Source organism: Syngnathus scovelli, chromosome 3, assembly GCF_024217435.2.
Source record: "Syngnathus scovelli strain Florida chromosome 3, RoL_Ssco_1.2, whole genome shotgun sequence".
Lineage (NCBI taxonomy): Eukaryota > Metazoa > Chordata > Actinopteri > Syngnathiformes > Syngnathidae > Syngnathus > Syngnathus scovelli.
The window spans coordinates 3,300,078-3,320,216 of record NC_090849.1 but is presented as its reverse complement, the minus strand read 5'-3'; the positions used below and the strand labels follow the sequence as shown (position 1 = coordinate 3,320,216).

Here is a 20,139-nt window from a genome sequence, read left to right as displayed (position 1 = left end):
AGGGCACAAGTAATACATAATATGAAAATCAATGAAAAAGTGGATGTCGGAGGTGCCCTCGATTGTCCTGGCAGTGTCTTCAAGGAGGTTGAGCTGCAGTTTCTTCATCTTGAATTGGTCCCCGAGAATCCAGCTAGCCGCTATCAGCTTGTGAGCCACCTAACCCCCTCCCCAGCCAGGGAGGGGATGGGCAGAGAGAACAAAACAAACAAATCTCCAAATGGTCACGACCTGTGGGTCAAGACCGAAACAAAAAGATTCTGGATACAAGTGGCTGAAATTAGTGTCCTCCGTAGAGTGTCCAGGCTCTCCCTTAGAGATGGGGTGAGATGCTTGGTCATTCAGAGGGGGTCAGAGTCGAGCCGCTACTCCTCCACATTGAGACACCAGATGAGGTGGCTCAAGCATGTGATTAGGATGCCTCCTGGAGTGGTAGGGTGACTGTTCCTGGCTGGCCTGGGAACGCTTCATCTACCCGCCAAAAGAGTTGTATAGCATTTGCAGTTGAAGTGCAAAAGAGTGAGATCCCAGAATGAGAGAGAGAGAGAGAGAGAGAGAGAGAGAGAGAGAGAGAGAGAGAGAGAGAGAGAGAGAGAGAGAGAGAGAGAGAGAGAGAGAGAGTTTTAAATAGCAATCGAGAGCAAAAATAAGCATCTTGAGTTTAATGAGCATATGGAACAAATGCTTCAAATACAGCCATCTCTGCAGTGAGACCCAGTCTCAGCTTGTCGAGGAATTTTCCTCGTGTTACAACGGGAGGTACTGAGTAAGGTTCTAGGATGCTACTGTGTAACTCTACATTATTTCTTTAGATCACACAACTACATCAATCATTGTAACAGGTTTCACTGTGGTGATATGTATGTAAAGCAATGTCAAAGACGTCAGACCCAAAAAGCAAATTTAAAGTGCATTAACATTAGCATTAACATACAGTACAGGAATATTCTAAATGTATCCTTGTGTAATGAAGACACTCTTGGCTACTGTGAACATCAGAGTTTTTCTCTGGCTCTGATCTTTCTTGACCTGCGCATCTTCTAACCAAACAGCAACAGATGTTGCTACACTCCCAAATGGCCTACAAAGCAAACTGCTCTACTTTAATCCTGTGAAACCAGCATTAAAAATTGGATTGAGACAGACAAGATTAGATTATGACAGCAGGATTTGACCAAATGTAAAAGCCCCACTCAGGCTTTACCCTAATCTCTTTCATTCCCAGTGATCATCAGCCCCTCCAGCAGATGTCACCTAGACTTTGTGCGTCTTTTTTTTTTTTTTTTTTTAATATCCTTCCCTATGGACATTCGTTGTTTTTAAATATTGTAGGTGCTTAGGGTTTTCTTGGCAGAAAAAAAATGTTTCTTGAATGACTTTTTACCTCGACAGTGCAGGTTTATTTGAAAAGCTCTCTACTTGTATGTTGATTCATATTTATTCTCAGCAAAGGATTTGATACAGTGTTCCTTACACTACGTTCTTTGCAAGAACCACACTGGAGACAGTTTGCCCTTTTTACACTTGCAAGTGGAGAAAGCCTTCATCACCTTGTAGGATACAGAGGTGCTTGAAAGCAATCTGCCTTTCACCTCTTGCACGGGAATATTCATTAAGAGAAAACAGGGTGGGGGTGAGAGTGAACAGATTTCAGGGGTCTCCTCTGCATACTGGTTAATTAGTGCAGAGGGTCTTAGTGTTTTGTTTTACAAGGTTGTAGAAAAAGATACTAGAGCATTTTAGATAGCTAACTAAGCAAGAATGTTTCCAGACCATGATACACTTGCAAAAAAGAGAGACCAACAATTCTATTGATTTCTTTATTACTTTATTTAGATGTATTCTTTCACTGATTCTCCAAGATGATGTATTTAGTCAGAATGTTTGCCGTTTTATGTGATTTCGCCTAATTGGATAAACATATTTCATAAATCTGACCTGTAGGTGCTGAATTGATGGAGACTATTATTCATAATAACAGTGTCGTATATAATGAGAATCACTGATTGTAGTTTTTTGGTGAAATATTTTTTAATGTTGTTAATAAATGCATTTGTTTTCAAAAAGCTTTTTTTAAATATCCATGCTTTACTACCTACTAAAACTACAAACCTTTTATGCAATGACCTTTACATGTCATTTCTATTACTTCACACAAACACTACATCCATCTGCTCCTGGTTCGGCCCCCCGGTCTAAATTTAGAACCTAATTCGGCCCGTCAGTCAAAAGGTTTGTCAAAAGACTGCCTCACCCGCATTGCCTCACTCATCATAGACATCATCAATTCCTGCCTCACCTCTGGCACAATCCCCTCACCTCTTAAGCTTGTAGCCATCAAAAAACACGGCCTTGACCCTGAGGACCCCAACAACTACAGACCCAACTCTAATCTCACATTTATATCAAAATTACTGGAAAGAGCCGTCACATCTCAACTCAAGACCCACCTCCTTTCAAATAACCTGTATGAACCATTCCAATCAGGTTTCCGTACACACCACAGCATTAAAACGGCCCTACGGAAAGTCACTAATGATCTGCTTTCCTCAGACTCTGGTTCTCTCACTATCCTTCTCCTCCTTGACCTCAGTGCTGCCTTCGACACAGTAAACCATTCCATTCTTCTCAACCGCCTAGAATCCATCAGCATCACCAACACCGCCCTCTCCTGGTTCAAATCCTACCTGTCTGACAGATTTCACTACATCTCCATTGACCAACACAAATCCTACACCACCCTTGTTGCACACGGAGTCCCTCAAGGATCAGTTCTGGGCCCCATTCTTTTCACTCTGTACATGCTCCAACTTGGTGTCGTGGAGCCACGCCAGCATCTCTGGTCCCAGGTCAAAGAGGCCGGCCTCCGAGGGTGGTCTATATAGGGGGCAGGTGTTGATGATGTGGTCGGCTGTCTGCTCGGGGTCTCCGCACTCACATGCCGCACTGTCCGTTAGTCCCCACTGCCGCATAGACGTGTTGAAGCACCCGACACCAGTTCTTAAGCGGTTCAGTGTGGTCCACTGCTGGTGAGGTACTTCGTCTCCTCCTATGGCGCCGTCTCCTGGTTCCCAGATATAACGGTGCATGAGGGAGGGGCCAGCTGCCTCCCACTCCTGCTTCCAAGCTGCTGCCAGCCAGGCATCTCTGGAGATGTCTTCGGGGATGGAACTGAGCATCTCTTGTGTTGCCATGTTGTAGGGGTGGCGTGCCTTGAGTCTGCTTGGTGGAGCTGGAGTTGTTGTAGTGTTGTGCAGGATGTGCCTTCCTGGCGAGAACGAGGGTGGCAGCCTCTCGCTGAAGGTTGGCCGGCGCTATTCCCGTGAAGACAGGCAGGAGGGACACAGGGGTGGGTTTCAGGCATCCTGTTATAGTTCGGAGGGCGTTGTTAATTGCCACATCCACCTTTTTGGCATGGGGGCTTCTGTTCCAAACTTGAGTGCAGTCCACTGCTGCAGAGAAGACTGTCACGCTGACGATACTCAACTCTACATCTCCACCAAAACCATCTCCCCTGCCATTATCTCCGCCCTCACTTGCTGCCTCACAGACATTAAAGACTGGATGACCCAAAACTTTCTCAAACTAAACAGTAACAAAACGGAATTCATCATCTTCGGTCCTAAATCCAGCCTCCCCACCTACCACAACTTCACACTCTGCTTTGATGGCCACTCTGTCACTCCCTCCCCTCTAGTCAGAAATCTTGGACTTTATATGGATCCCACACTCTGCTTCAAACCACATATCAACCACGTCACCAAAACATCCTTCTTCCATCTACGAAACATTGCACGCCTACGTCCCTTTCTCTCCACCGCTGCAGCAGAGACATAGTTCATGCATTTATTACCTCCAGACTGGATTACTGCAACAGCATCCTGTACGGTCTCCCCTCAACTGTCCTTCACAAACTGCAATATGTTCAAACCTCCGCTGCCCGACTGCTCACCCGCTCACCCAGCAGACAGCACATCACCCCTGTCATCCGTCATCTTCACTGGCTCCCCATAAAACAGCGCATACATTTCAAGATTCTTGTCACCACATATAAGGCTCTAAACAACCTTGCCCCCCCCACCTAGTATCTGAACTCCTGCACCGCTATACCCCCAACCGCCGACTCCGCTCTGCTGACGCCAACTTGCGCACCCCCATTACCTCGACCAAATACCAGACTATTGAGGATAGAGCCTTTGCCATTGCTGCCCCCACTCTCTGGAACTCTCTCCCCCTGACCATCCGTAATGCTGATTCCCTGCACTCCTTTAAACACCATCTCAAGAACCACCTCTTCAACTCTGCATATAACCCCTAACTTTTCGTGTGTGTGTGTGTGTGTGTGTGTGTGTCTGTGTGTGTGTGTGTGTGTGTGTGTGTGTGTGTGTATGTGAATTTTCTATGTAAAGCGGCTTTGAGTGTTTAGAAAAGCACTATATAAAACCGATCTATTATTATTATTATTATTATTATTATTATTATTATTATTATTGTTATTATAGTATATAATTTTGAGATTCTTGTGTCGGCAATTAAAACAAAAATAAATCGAAGTGCATATTAATGTGCTATGTGAACTAAATATTTTGTTGGAATTGGGGCGGCTTCGTTCCGTTTCCCATTTTGGCAGAACATGTGTTGAAACGGTGATGAAGTGTGACTATTTACAAGCCATAATAAACATGCATCCATCCATCCATCCATTATCTTTACAGCTTGTCCCCACAGGGGTCGCGGGCATGCTGGAACCTTTTCCCAGCTGCAATCAGGCAGTAGGCGGGGGACACCCTGGACTGGTTGCCAGCCAATCGCAGCTGAAATAAACAAACAAAATATTTATTATAATAAACTTTAAATGACAGATGTATACATGCTTTTGCACTACATAATTTGTAAATGAGGCCTAATTATTTGTTTTTAACTGGATTTGGGTCTTTAAGACTATTCATCTTTTTATTTATTACTTCCATTGTTTACTAAGTTGATGTATAATTTATATTTTTATGTTCACTTTTCCAGTTCTTGATTTAAGATTATTCAGTAAATTTCATTTTAAATTACTGTAATTTCCGCACTATAAACCGCACCTGATTATAAGCCGCACCAGCAAAAAATCGAGGATTTTTTTTCTCATAAACCGCATGTGCACACGAGTTATTTACAAAGAAAGACGGTACACAGAAAGCCTTTTTAAAGTTTTAATAACATACTTTAACATGTCTTTCTAAACACTGCCTGTGATGCGGCAGTAATACCGCAGCAAAATGGAAGTGTGCACACGAGTTATTTACGAAGAAAGACGGTACACAGAAAGCCTTTTTAAAGTTTTAATAACATACCTTAACATTTATTTCCAAACACTGCCTGTGACAGTTATACAAGAATCAAGAATTAGCTTTATTGGCCAAGTTTGTGCAGGCCAAAATACCGCAGCAACACGGAAGTAACACAGCACTAATAGGGCTGGAATAAAAAAACATAGCAGTAAAAGTCACTGAGACGCAGCGGTAACACAGCAGCAATATGGTAGCACAGCACTAAAAGGGCTGGTTAAAAAAAAAAAACGTACCAGTAAAAGTAAAAAAAGAGCCGTCTTCATCTTCCTCCTGTGCACTGAAACCATCAAAGTCTTCCTCCTCAGTATTGGATTGGAATACCGTCAGATATACTCGCCACACTCTTTCTCAGTCTCTCGTTTGTTGTTGCTTATATGCATTTCTTCTAGCATTTTCCTTGATGAGGTTCTGTTTTGTTCATGCACAAAGCGCTAAGTTACATTCAACTAGCGAGCTACACGAACAGCTCCAGAGTAGACGTGACCGGGAAAGAAAGAAAAGAGTGACGTAACAGGGCTCTAGTTCCTTAGTTAAGAGCCAAATCGACTGCCTTTAACTTAAAAGCGGCATCATATGCATTTCTTTTGTCCCCCATAATGAGGGTTTGTGTATAAAAGCTTCCTTTCTCCAGTAATGTCTGTCTTGATCTCATTCTGTCTCTTCTTTGTGTGAATTATACGGGACTATTTGCTTGGCGGATGGACATGCGATCAACACACCACTCTTCTCCCCTGTGACCGTGTCATTAATCCCTCCGCCCAGCAAAGCAATGCCGCACAACAGCGGTCCACAGCCTTTTTTATGAGTGTATAAAAGTGATCAAGTCATCACAAAAATCAAGAAAAAAATCAATCGATACGCCGCACGGGACTTCAAGCCACAGGGTTCGTAACTTGAGCAAAAAGTAGAGACTTATAGTTCGGAATTTACGTTTCTTTCTTTTACTATTTCTTGTTCTCTTGTTCATTAAACAGCAAGACGTGTGAACAATTCGGTGAACGAATATTCTAAAAATATATTTTTTAAATTGACTCTTATGATCCAGTTCACTCAAAAGAACTGTCATGCTTATCACTAAGTGACTCCAGCTCACTCTTGACCCTGAACAGGATAAGCAATACATGGAAATATGTTAGCATATACCCAATAAGTTTGTATTGGGTGGGCAATTGTTAATAGTAAAAAATTAAGAACGGCAGACAGAAGGCTCAAAGAAAAACTTCCTCATCACACTGTGATGCACAAATACTTTAGAAGACAGCCAGCCGTGTTTTACTGGATCTGCCATGATCGTAGGTCTTATATTTTTTAAGGTTATTCTGCTACTGTAAAATGTTAATCTCCAATATAAAATAGCATCACAGACGTTTTATCCTGAGCATGTACTGTAACTAAAGCTTTCTTTGTTCAAATGTTCTCACAGTAACAAACTGAATCCTAGTTCAAACCATCACCAGGAAACACCAACCAATGTGGGTTTCAGGATCATGTCAAATCTACAGTTGAAAACAGAATTATATTTCCACCCCAAATCCTTAGCCATCAGATAGTTGGTGGATTGGGGTTAGGTTTGAGGAGCTTTTCTTGCGGCTTGCTATGAGCTGGATGAATGCATTCACACTTTCTATCTCAGGCTGCTAATCCATCAGCAGATCAGCCATTTAGCAGCAGCACAGGACCTCAAAACCTGAAAAGCCAGCATGCTGTGATTCCACACTGGATGTGCAGGAGGAGGGGGAGTGCTAGTCGTTGAACAGCTGTTTATGGAACAAGTGTTGCACACACGCACACAACTTCCCATATGGCATGGGGCCAGATGACAAAACTTCAACAAAGTTCAAGGATCTTGCCTCCCCTACAAATTGTTTTGCCACCCCACTAGGCAATTAATCTATCAATGATAAATTCAAAATTTTATTAGATATGTTCCTTATATTTTCGATATAGTGTGTAGGAAAAGTGTGTTTAGAATTTATTCCCACTCCTACAACCCCTTCTTTCAAAACTAAATGGTTGTATCGTACAAGCCACTAGTAGAACTCTAGAGTCTAGAGTTCTATTAGCAAGAGTCTAGAGCAGACATGGGCAAACTACGGCCCGCGGGCCACATCCAGCCCACGGGGCTGTTTAATCCGGCCCGCCAAACCTGAATAAATTGTATTATTAAACTTTTTTTTGGTAATTTTCCCTGCAATTACCATGTTTATCCAATAGATGGGGAAGCGCCCGCCCGCGCATTTACTCCCGGAAGCCGTGTCAGAAAGCTCGGTGCACAGTCATAAGTGCGTGTACGTACTAAGTAGTACGGACCCAGCGCACTCTGCGCTCGATTTCCATCAGTGACGAATTTCAAGTGTGGGCTGTGACGTCAACATTCTCGTAATTTGCGCGCTGAGCTTTCAGATACAGTTTTACGCTAATGCCACCCACAAACCTTCCCCTGGAATCCTTCCATTAAAATGGGTGGCCCGAGGAAAAGAACGGTGGACACTGAGTGCCGAGTGTTTAAAAAAAGAGTGGACAATTTGGCTCGGTCTAAATTCAGAACCAAATTCGACCCGCAAGTCAAAAAGTGTGCCCACCTCTGGTCTAGAGTCTAGACATTACATGACTGATCCCCACGTTTCGTTTTCGGCAACAGCATAGTGCGGCGGGAGGCCAAGAATTTACAATGAATAATGATGAAAATCAGTCAACATTCCCCAAAGTAAATGCACGTCTCACTTTGATTAAAATGACACATAATAACGTGCACGCTAGACTGGTTGGATATTCCAGATTTCCAACAAGCCCAAGGGTTGCTTTTTACAATGCCGACAGCCAGGTGAAGAAAACTTCAATGATGAGCCCTTGCTGTCATTCAGAGTTTTGGTTCCATATTCGCGTGTACTTAAGACTGCATGACTATCTTTGAGACACGCGCTTAACCGTAAGGCCTACCATAGGCTTGCAGGGCCTCACTAAACTTCCATCGCAGTGGGTGGGCAAGGAGGGGATGGCAGTGGTAATGTGGTGGTGGACTGTGTAGCAAGGTGGATGAGGGGGACTTTCAGCCTCACTGTCAAGTGGCCCACACTTTTGTGGGGTTACACTGCAGCTCCCCACTTGAAAGGCGCTTGGACAAAAGGATTTGAACTGGACTTCACTCAGTGATCATGACTGGGTTTTTTTTCCTTGTCTTTGGTTTATTTGCAACACAGCTGACACAGGTGAAAAACCTTAAAATAAACACAAATAGATGGTCAAGCTCTAAACCATAATTAAGCAATACAATCCAAAATCAAATACTTAGGTTTTAAATACTAAGTCAGGATGACTTAGCCAAACAGCTTTCAACCTTGGTAAGTACATACAAACATTTTTCCCGATTTCTTTTTTAGCTTTTACTTTTTTAGAATACATCACATAATTTACCACAATTTCACTACAATGCTGAGCATAACCATAACCCATATCAATTTTACATATTAATTTCTTAAGACACCAAGATGTGAGCTGTAGCCCCATATTTAAATGTCCAAAGCTCACCGGCTCCTTCTTTTGCTTCGTTTTCCAAGCTTTCCGCTGCAGTCCTGCCCTTTGGAAATGCTGCCTTGTCTAAATCATGGCAGGTTACCGTGAGCTCCAACACTCTCCCTCTTAATTAACCCCACCTGGTGCTCTCAACAGCCTGCCTCCTTGGGTGTGGCTGAGACACACCCAGGCAGAGAGGGTGCGGCTTGCAACTCGTCTCAACACCTCCCACTCGATCTTCCCACGGAAACCGCTGGAAAGATCGCAGACAATGACTTGTGGTCAGGGTTTCTATTTCGGGCTTTCTGTCTGCTCTTCCACTGGTAGCAAAACCACCAGTCGTCGGACATCCCGGTGAAGAATTGTGGACTGATGATCCCTCTGGATGCAGGATGTAGGATGCTTGGATGCTGATGTTGTGGGTCTAATCTCAGGGGCGCAGGAGGTTCTCACAACTCTGAGTGTCACATCCCGTACGATGCCACGGGAGTCTGGGTTGACACTGATGACTCTCCCAAGCTTAAAGTGGCCCCTCAACGCATTTTGGTCACACAGCCAAACAATATCTCCTTCTGCGACGTTCCTCCGTGTGGTGTGCCATTTACTCCTCACAAAAAGATTAGGACCGGTGAGTTGGCTCCAGGACCTCCAGAATATGTTAACCTGATGTTGCATTTCCTGCAGTCTCTTATAAGGGTACCTTCCAAAGTCGAATGTTTTCCAGTCACCTCTCATTGATGCTCGTCCCAACAGGAGTGCATTGGGTGTGATGTACTGCACAGTGTCTTCATGGCTCTGCATCCTCGCAACAATGGGGCGCTCATTTGTAAGATTCGCAGCAAGCTGAAGGATCGTCTGAAATTCGCTGTAGCTAAGATTCCCCGAGTCCCTCTCCAGGCTCTGGAATGCCTTTTTCACAATCCGAACAGCTGCTTCGGCAGCGCCGTTTCGGTGAGGTGAATCCGCTGGCTGAATCTTCCAGTGCCAGCTGGTTCCATTTTGAGCTGACGTCTCCTCCATAACAGATCTGTCCAGCCCATCTAGAAATTGATACAGCTCCTCCAGAACAGGTTTGGCTCCAACGAAATTCGTTCCTGGATCAGACCAAATCTTCTTAGGATGTCCTCGAATTGCTGTAAATCTCTGATAAGCCATCAGGAAGCTTTCAGTCGACATGGTGTTGGCCAGCTCAGTGTGGATTGCTCTACTGGCCATACAGCAGAATACAATTCCCCAAACTTTCAACCTGACTCTTTTCCTCACATCATCTTTGACCTGATATGGTCCAAACAGGTCAACTGCTGTGAACTCAAATGGAGCTGCCTCCCACTTTGGCGTTTCCAGGCTCCTACTTTGAGCTGCAAAATGCTTTGCTGCCCTCCAGACCTGGGCGACAACCTTAACCAGGCGGGTCAGGTTGCTGAACCGTCTTTCATCCACCAGGTTTCGGGCAGCAATGCCAGCAGGTGGCCTCCGGCACTCAAGATCTGGTGGGTCTTTATTCACCTGAGCTCTTGTGAGTGCAGATGTAAATACTTTCTTCTGCATCTTCCCGGCACTCTCTTTTGCATTGACCAGCGCGCCTTCTTGGTTTTCTTTCCCATGCTCGCCCTCTAGTGGCGGATTGCTCTCAAACTCGACCTCATCGTTCTCCTCGAGCTTCCTAATCTTGGCGGGCAGCGCCGCTTCCGATTCGTCCACCACCCGCGAGCGGCGTCTTTTCTTCCCCGAGATTTTACCCGTCGTCTTCTGATTTGCGGCATCTGAGCCTTGCTGCTGCTTCTTTTTCTTCTTCTGCTGTTGCTGCTGCAGAACTGGCGGCTCGGCGTCCATCGGCGCCACTTTGGCCTCCTCTGGCAGCAGCTTCTTTTTCTTCTTCTTTTTCTTTTTCTTCTCTTCCTCCCCGCCGCCACCTGAAGATGGATTGTCTTCAGTCATCTTGATGGGCTTCCCCTTCTTAGTCTTGGGAAATATTCCCGGCTTCCTAGGAGCATCTTCAGGAGGGTTATTGAGCATCTCAATGACTTTTTGGGCTTGCTCTGGGTTCTCGAACTCCACAAGGGCAAAGCCTTTGGGATCGTTGGTGGTTTTGTATCTGGGGATGCTGGCGTAAACGACGGTCCCGCATTTAGAGAAGACCTTCTCGATCCAGCTGTGAGTCACGTCCTTGGGCAGGAGCTCCACGTAGACTGTGCGGCTGTCCACGTCAGGTGGAACATCTCCGATGGGAAGTTGCCGTCTCACTTTATCACCCTCTAAATTCACCTCCAGTACGGAAGAATTCTTCAGAGCCCGGGCGATCAGTTTAGTGTCGCTCGTCAGCTTCTTCATGCGATTGAAGCTCGCCACCACGGATAAATCAACATAGCCGTCATCCGACTCGTCAATGAGCTTTCTCAGAAAGCGGTCCTTGCGGAGGTTGACGTCTCCGAACCAGAATTCCACTTGGTTTTTCACTTCGCACAGCAGCTGCTTGACGCAGGATCTCTGAGGTTGAATGGGGACTTTGCAGGTGTGTTCTTCATACATCACAGCAGCAGTCCTCATAGATCTAGCAAAGTGCGTCCTTGACGTGCGGGCTGAGACAGTGACCTCCTCAAACAACTCAGGATGGGTGCCTGCAACTGTTTTCCCTAGTGGTCCGTCCCACAGCACGAGGTCCCCCACCGTGCGGATTTTCTGTGGAGCCAGCTGCCCCTCTTTGTGACTTATAAGAAGCTGGATCACTTTTGGTCTTGTCAGGTCACTAAGTGGGATGTCTGGGAAGAACCTTTGCAGTTTTCCGGCTGACACATGCCTGTGGATGTCTGCTATGCGGTCTAAGCCGTAACAAACTAGCTGGTGGGACTTGAGAGTGCCTTTTGGGGTGGTGATACGGATTTTTAGGAGGTATCGTTTGGTTTTGACCAAGACTTTCATGCCTCCCACGCCATGAACCACAAGCGTGACGTCTTCACTTCTAAGATTGAGCTGCCCTGCGGCTTCATGGGTGATATAGTTGGTATCGGATGCTAGGTCGATCAAAGTCCCAATTTTCTGCCCAGCATTGGCAGTTACCTCCAGCAGCATCATGATGACCGGCCACTCCACTAGGCCGCTCTCTGCCAGGAGACTTGAGTGCATCTTCGCAGCGTGGGAGGTTCTTGCTACTGTGTTGCAGAATGCGTCCAGGCACTGTTGGACTAATTCAGGTGAGAGCTTTTTGAAGAATTCTTCTTGGGCCTCGGTGTAACCCTTCTCGCCACCTCCCACTGTGCTGCCTTTGCTCCTCCTTTGGGCCATGCTGCCTCTGGATGGTTCAGCATTGGGACACAGGTAGAAATGATGCTCTCGTTGATCCTCGCACTCAGGATTTTTACACAGGAATGTTGTCCTGCAGTGATTATCACCATCATGGATCTCTAGGCATTTCCAGCAGGCGCCCAATTTCCGCACTGCCTCCTTTTTCTCTGTGAGCCTGAGCACCCGGAACTTCTTGCAGAAATACAGCTTCCTCTTATGCTTACTGTCCCCACAGATGATGCATCCTGAGAGGTGGCTACTTGACTGGCTTGAGGCTCTAGTTCTGGCTTGCCTTTGCTCAGGCCGCTCTCTCCTGGATGATGGCTCTTCATCCCTCAACTGGTCCAGCTGTTCATAAATGGTTTCTTGACTCTTGAGGAAGGTCAGAAGACTGTCAAACCGCTTCTCTGGATCAGGACAACTTCTCCCAGCTGCATAGAGAAGCCACTCTTTCTTCAATGCATCAGGAAGCTTGCTTTCTATTGACTTTGTAACCAGAGGATTCTTTAAAGCATCAGTTTCACCAAGGTCACTCAGATCTTGAAGGGCTTTTCCAACAGCTTGGATGAGCTCAACAACTTTCTTGGGCTGGTGGCCTCTAACAGCTGGAAGTCTCTGGATCTCCTCCACTATTTCAATGGCGATCGCTGTTTGACTTCCAAACCGGTTCTCCAGGACCCGAAAGATGTCGTCTGCTGTGTTATAGGTCATCAGCCGAAGATCTCTCATTATTTTCTCATCCAAACTGTCAAGGAGCTGGAACTTTTTAACTTCTTTTGACCCAGTGGGCTCTCCTTGCCTCTGAAGGGCCTCCCAGTCTCTTTTCCAGCGATGAAAGTCTCGCCTGATGCCAGTGAACTTGGGGAGGGGGGTTGGCTTTAGCCTAATGGCTGTTGGGTAGCTGATGGAAGCCGCACTTACACTTCTTTCAACATCTTCTTTAGCTTTTGCTCCAATGAACCATGCTTTTCTGGACATTAACTTGGGAATGACGCTTTCAAGCTCCCTCACACGCAATTGGAAGTCTTTCTGCTCGGCGGGAGGGGCCCAACACTTCCACTGTGTGTGCAGCTCCTTTGCTCTCTTAATCAATCTTTCCATGTAATCAAACAGAAAGTCAAAGGCCTCTTTACTTCCATCAGGTTCAAGGGACATCACAGTCTTTACTTTCTTCTCTGCAGCCTCTACTGCCATCGTCACTTCCTCTTCTCCGAAGTTAGCCCAGAGTGTCCTTTGAATGAGGTCCTTCAGCTCTTTCAGTTTCATCTCACACCCGTCCGCAGTTTTCACAATATCGGCCTTTTGCTGTTCGCTCAAACTGGGAACTTCATCGGGGTCCTCCTCCAGCTCCATCTCTGCAAGGTACTGGGTTTCCACATCCTCATTTGCTTCCATGACTTTGCTGGACTCAATTATAAGGGTCTTGAAACTGTCTCTGAGCTCCTCTTCAGACATTATGGCATGCATCCGGACAATGTTGTTGGCCAGCCTAGAGAATTGCCGCTTTGCAGACGTCCTCTTGGCTTTGAGCTGCTCCAATGACTGTGAGTCGGCCATCTTTCCTTCCCACCAGGATTCAATTGGCGTGAGCTGATTCTCAGCGTGTTACCAGGCCTCTGGATTTCCAGGCCTGGTCAGTTGCTGTTCAGGATACTCCGGTCTTCACACCGGTTTTTCACTGTCAAGTGGCCCACACTTTTGTGGGGTTACACTGCAGCTCCCCACTTGAAAGGCGCTTGGACAAAAGGATTTGAACTGGACTTCACTCAGTGATCATGACTGGGTTTTTTTTCCTTGTCTTTGGTTTATTTGCAACACAGCTGACACAGGTGAAAAACCTTAAAATAAACACAAATAGATGGTCAAGCTCTAAACCATAATTAAGCAATACAATCCAAAATCAAATACTTAGGTTTTAAATACTAAGTCAGGATGACTTAGCCAAACAGCTTTCAACCTTGGTAAGTACATACAAACATTTTTCCCGATTTCTTTTTTAGCTTTTACTTTTTTAGAATACATCACATAATTTACCACAATTTCACTACAATGCTGAGCATAACCATAACCCATATCAATTTTACATATTAATTTCTTAAGACACCAAGATGTGAGCTGTAGCCCCATATTTAAATGTCCAAAGCTCACCGGCTCCTTCTTTTGCTTCGTTTTCCAAGCTTTCCGCTGCAGTCCTGCCCTTTGGAAATGCTGCCTTGTCTAAATCATGGCAGGTTACCGTGAGCTCCAACACTCTCCCTCTTAATTAACCCCACCTGGTGCTCTCAACAGCCTGCCTCCTTGGGTGTGGCTGAGACACACCCAGGCAGAGAGGGTGCGGCTTGCAACTCGTCTCAACACTCACTGTCAAGTGGGTGTACCAGGTGGGAGAGGGGGCAGTGCTGGTGCACTCGCCCGTGGCTTGAGAGCAAAATACGGCCCGAAGGAGCCACCTGCCCGAACGCCGGTGCAAGGTCAGCCTTGGGGGCTTCTCTGACGGCGTGTCACAGCTGCCTGTGGGTTGGTGTGGTGGGAGCAAGCCCATAGTTCAGGCATGTCAAACGCACGGCTCGCAGGCCGACCTCGGCCCGTTGGATGATTTAATCCGGCCCGCCATAAATTTCTGAGTATGTGGGGGAAAAAAAGCAAGTCTCTAGCTCATTTCTTTCAAAGGTTGTGATTTTTTAAAATAAATACAAAACAAATGCTCCCTCCGGCCTCTAGAGGGCAGTAAATATGTAAAGGCGCTCACGTCCAGCATGCGGCACTGACACGAGTTAGTCACAGGTAATAAACATTCGCAATGGTGTCATCATCATCATCATCATCATCATCATCATCATTGGTTTAAAGTCCGTTTTCCAGGCACCGCTGGGTTGAACTGGGTTCTTGATATGGCTTTCTTCCACCGGGAACGGTCCATGGCCATCTCCTGGTTGATGCCGAGTGCCTTCATGTCGGCTGACACGGTCGTCTGCCAGGTCTTTTTAGGTCGGCCACTGGGTCTTGTTCCCTCTACGTTATACGACATAACTTTCTTCACCCAGTCGTTCTCGTCCTTCCTCACTACATGTCCGTACCATTGCAAGTCTGTGTCCACGTAAAAATAAACCGACGATCTTGCTTCACCATTCACCACAACTTATCGGTCAACACACCCTTCCCAAAGTGGCCCTGTCAAAAAAAAGAAAAGTGGACACGGAGTGCAGAGTTTTCCAGGAAAAATGGACTGAAAAGTATTTATTTACAGACGTGAATGCAAAACCAGTGTGCTTGGTATGTAATCAGCAAGTTGCAGTGTTCACAGAGTTTAATTTACGGCGCCACTATGAGACTCATCATAAACACAAGTATGACCACTTGAAAGGACAAATAAGGAAAGACGAGATAAAAAAATTGGTCGCTGGTCTGAAGAAACAGCAGTTTACTTTTACGTGCAGCGATATCGCTGATAGGGCTGTAAGAGACAGCTACATTATTGCCAACAAGCTAGTGCAGGCATCCAAGCCATTTTCTGATGGAAAGTTTGTATAAACATGCATGCTGAAGGCTGCAGAAGTCACGTGCCCTGAAAAGCGACCTGGCTTTGCCAATATTAGTGTAACAAGGAACACTGTTGCAGATCGGGTGACAGAACTCTCAAGTGACTTGACTAGCCAACTGGAAGAGAAAATCAAGTCATTTATCGCATTTTCAATTGCAATAGATGAGAGCACTGATGCCACTCAACTGGCCATATTCATTAGAGGTGTTGATAAAATTTTGACCATCACCGAGGAGCTGCTTGAATTGGTGCCCATGAATGACACAACAACAGCAGATGACATTTTCAGCGCTCTCGTTCGAGCGCTGGACAAGGTGGGAGCGGACTGGTCCGGTGCCGAGAGCCTGGCTACCGACGGTGCGCCATCAATGGTCGGGAGAAAGGCAGGCGTTGTCACAAAATTCCGTGACAAAGTACAAACCGCAAATGAAGGATAAGAGTTTCGGGCTTTTCATTGTATTTTGGATCAAGAGACGTTACGTTGCAAAACACTCCAAATGGACCATGGTTGTGAAAACTGTCAATTTCATCAGAGCGCACGCTCTAAATCACCGTCAGTTTGACGCATTTCTCAGTGATAATGACATCCATGCTGGCCAACCATACCACACTAACGTGCAGTGGTTAAGCAGAGGTGCAGTACTCAAGCGCTTCTTTGAGCTACGAGGAGGAATTGAACAGTTCATGGAGAAGAAGGGACGCCCAGTAAAGGAACTTAAATGCAAGAAATGGGTGCAGGATCTTGCGTTTTTGGTTGACAGTGCACAACACTTGAATGCACTTAACACTACATTGCAGGGTCGTAACAGAGTTGTCACCAAATATTATGACAGCATAAGTGCGTTCAAGATGAAGTTGTCACTGTGGGAGACTCAGCTATCCAACGGTGACACTGCACATTTCTCTTGTCTCACAGCTGTGCGTCTGAAGGCACCGGATCGTCCCGATAACGATTTGGATAAGTATAAAGTCAACATAACAGATTTGCTGAGATAGTTTGAGCAGAGGTTTCAGGTATTAGGTGAACTTTGGTACAAATTTGGCTTTTTTCGCTCGCCATTCACAGTGAAGCCTTCTGATATGCCAGCTGACATTCAACTCGAGCCTATTGACTTGCATTGCGATTCCGCTATGAGGGATGAATTTGGGTCCGTGGGATTGGATAGGTTTTATCAATATGGCGTGCCAGGTTACACCAAATTAACAGCCATGGCTGCAAAGGTTCTATCCATGTTTGGGACTACTTATCTTTGTGAACAGGTGTTTTCTGTCATGAGCAATAATAAAACAAAGCAGCGCTCAAGGTTAAAAAATAAACACTTGAATGGCATTGTTAAATGTGCTGCTACTCAGGATTTGACACCTAACATCGATGCACTTGTGAAGGCAAAAAAAATGCCAAGTTTCAGGATCCAGCAGCAGCAAGTAGACAGCAGAAGTGCAGTGAGAGAAGGAGAAAAAAGTGTGTTTACACGAAATTTGTTTGCACTCATAATTTTTTAGTAAATGTATTTATTTTCTTTTGTTTTTCTTTTTGTATGTATTTCAAAGCAGTATGACAAGTAGGTGAAAACCTTTTTGTCATTGCTCCCACTTGAGTTTGTTTAGTGTGGTGAGTTGGTTCAAGTATAAAACTGCATTCACTCAAATGTTAAAATAAACCAGTTGTTAACACATTCACCGCCAAACATGAAAATCTTTTTTCCCCCATTGTTTGTGAATGAATGTGTTGTGTTTAGAAAAGATCCCTTATCCGTGATTATAACATGTAGGGTAGGATACAAATGTAGACTGAATGATAAAACATAGTACTGAAAAACAAAGCTAAATATTTGGAGTTGACATTCTTTTACTGATCCGGCCCGCCTGAGAGCAGAAAGTCTGGATGCGGCCCCAGAGCCAAACTGAGTTTGACATGCCTGCTATAGTTGGAGGAGGACGCTGCTTACTTTGCTTATTCTCTGGTCACCCAGCTCAGGCATTCACCCTGGCTGGCTTACAAAGTCGCACAGAGTTCTGAGTGGGAGCACTGTGCCTCGATCACCCGAAGTGGCCGCTTGCCGTGCTTAGTTTTTGGTTACCATTCAGGGATTTGCGCACCTGAGAAGCAAACTGTACTGCAAACTGTACTACGACTATCAAACATCGGACAGATTGGCCCGTGCCTTGCACAGCAAAACCACACGGGAGACAAGCAAGTCCTTTTTGGCACCTGCAGGTGGAGAGTCCATTCGTCGCTGTGTGTGCAGCGATGATCGAATGGAGGTCTGAACTCTCCACCCTGCAAGGGCATATTTATTAAGAGAAACAGAGTGGGGGTTGAGAGTTGACAGGTTTGGTGAACCCCCGGCCTCTGGTAAGATCAGAGCAGGGGGTGTTTTACGATGTTGTGGGAAACAGAACAACTTTGATTGCTTCCTCTGCAGCTGGTCAATCAAGCAGAGGAAGCAACCACTTTATTTTACTGCGTTGTGAGAGCAAGACAAGATTGGTTAATCATTATAGTCTACATTCCAACATAATCCTACGATAAAGATAACCTGGAAAACCCTAACACATGTGTTTGCCTGTATTTTAATGTACTTTATCACATTGCTTTTTCCAAAATGTTGCTCATCTGTACTTTACCAAAAAAGCTTAGTAGTTGATGGCTGAGAAGAGTAAAATATGTCTAGCATTTAATTTTGTCTGTGTAAATATTTGCATTTTATTATTGCAAGTGTGCATAAAGTGAACAATACTTTTTTACTCCATTTTAAAATACACTAAACCTTTATAGCTAAAAATGTCAAGGCTACAGTATCGCCCTCAATTTAAGTTGTACTCTCATTTATAAACTTACCAAGAATGCTGATGCAAGCTGCATTTCTTGTACACTCTTCAAAGAAATTCAGGCTGTAATACACTATGCACAATTATTAGGCAAGTGTGTATTTTTACCATTTGATAATTTGTATGCATAGTTTCCTACTCCATGCTGTATAAGCTTGAATGCTTACGCGATACAAGCATATGAAGTGATGTGTATTTAAATAATGAGGGATGTTAGGACCTAAGGAGATCAACACTTTATACACAGTGCGTATAATTATTAGGCAGCTTGTTTTCCTCAGGTAAAATGGGCCCAAAAAAAACCCTCTGAAAAGTGAGATGGAAAAATTTCCATTTTCATTTTAGTTGCATAATAATACTGCACACTAATAGTTGCCTAATAATTGTGCACGCAGAAATTTCCCAAGAAAGCCAGAATCTCACTTTCACTCTCAAACATTCAAGTTTGGGGTTTATTAACATTTTGGTTGACAGAGAGCACTGTAGTTGTTCCAAAAAAATAATAATCCTCAAAATACAATTTGTCTATTAATTGTGCACACTGTACATACTGTGAGACATCAGTAATCAGGATTTATGACTGAATAAACACATAAATACAAAGCATAAAACACCAGAAACTGTATAGCAGCTGACGCATGAAGAAACAACCAGTCTGACCATAAGATGGTACTTTGAAAACTCGAAAAAAAAATTCCCAATTGTTTTCCCAGATTTAAAGATGGTCTAACCCAAGTTTGAAGTCAATCGGATGAATCCTCCAGGACAAGGATACAAAAGTATGACCTATGCAAATGTGCAAAAATTGCCCAGTGTTTGACATTCAAAAATGCATAACTCTTTTCCTGTTCATTATAGGCTGCAATAATTTTTTTGTTCGTCTTGGGGTGCTACACAGGCCTGCTAATTTCCATCGGTCTAGGAAGAAAGAACCAGGATTGGGTTTTAGTTTTCCACTCTAGGTGGCGCTACAGAGCCATTGTGTTGTTTGTTTACACAGACAAAATGGACTGAAAAATAAACATGAATGCTCAGTATGCAGATCCTTTCAAGTGGTAAGTTATACCTAAAATGACAGTTGAGGTGCTACTGCCTCCCTCTGGACGCTATTTACATGACAGTATGTTCTTTCCTAGGTTACTCTTGTTTTCACCTTCTTCCCTCTGAAAGCATCTCCATAATTACAATATGTCAACATTATCACCTATTAAAAGCAATAAACACCTTTTGTTGTAGATAATGGGGCAAGCACATGGAATGGGGTCAACTGTGTGTGTTATACTGCTCATTAACCAGCACACAATTGACTGTTAATTTACCAATGACCACAATGTCACATTTACAGTAAATTGAAATATGTCATTTTAAAAGGTTGTCAATTAACCTTTTACTGTGTGCATCCATCTATTTTGTCCAATAAATGACTAAATGCATTATATATGTTTTGCCCTGATGAGTTTCTGATGTTCCACAATCTATTTATGTACATATGTCAAGGTAGCAGTAGGTAGCTGTAGGTAGCAACAACATATTTTGTCTTGGTGGCTTTTGGTTGAGCCCTAGTTAAACCAATGCAACTGATAGACTCTTTCATTATAAACCTGAATCTTGGCATCCTCTTCTTGTATTGGCATG

The 20,139-nt window shown here is 44.6% G+C and overlaps 1 protein-coding gene and 2 long non-coding RNA genes across 4 annotated transcripts; 1 reads left to right on the top strand and 2 right to left on the bottom strand.

Annotated features, from left to right (window-relative positions):
- Positions 1-955: 955 nt before the first annotated feature.
- On the bottom strand, positions 956-6,133 carry LOC125993635 (uncharacterized). Its single transcript, XR_011086623.1, has 2 exons — positions 5,570-6,133; positions 956-4,814 (listed from the first exon to the last, which is right to left on the bottom strand). It is a non-coding gene; the product is annotated as an uncharacterized lncRNA (long non-coding RNA).
- Positions 6,096-19,859, top strand: LOC137840152 (uncharacterized). Its single transcript, XR_011086624.1, has 4 exons — positions 6,096-6,220; positions 19,218-19,283; positions 19,363-19,559; positions 19,641-19,859. It is a non-coding gene; the product is annotated as an uncharacterized lncRNA (long non-coding RNA).
- Positions 7,207-15,249, bottom strand: LOC125993624 (uncharacterized). 2 transcript variants are annotated; one of them, XR_007490350.2, is made up of 3 exons: positions 14,280-15,249; positions 8,865-13,969; positions 7,207-8,554 (listed from the first exon to the last, which is right to left on the bottom strand). XR_007490350.2 is itself a non-coding variant. In XM_049762324.2 (2 exons), exon 2 carries the CDS (start codon positions 13,686-13,688, stop codon positions 9,141-9,143), a length of 4,548 nt encoding a protein of 1,515 aa, XP_049618281.1. In that variant the 5' UTR covers positions 13,689-13,969; positions 14,280-15,249; the 3' UTR covers positions 8,572-9,140. The 2 variants fall into 2 exon arrangements, 1 of the variants encoding a protein (XP_049618281.1); XM_049762324.2 differs by lacking the exon at positions 7,207-8,554 and having other exon boundaries at positions 8,572-13,969.
- Positions 19,860-20,139: the final 280 nt, after the last annotated feature.

Coding starts and splice junctions, on each gene's coding strand:
- LOC125993624 (XM_049762324.2), bottom strand. CDS start 13,688: ATGGCCGACTCACAGTCATTGGAGCAGCTCAAAGCCAAGAGGACGTCT.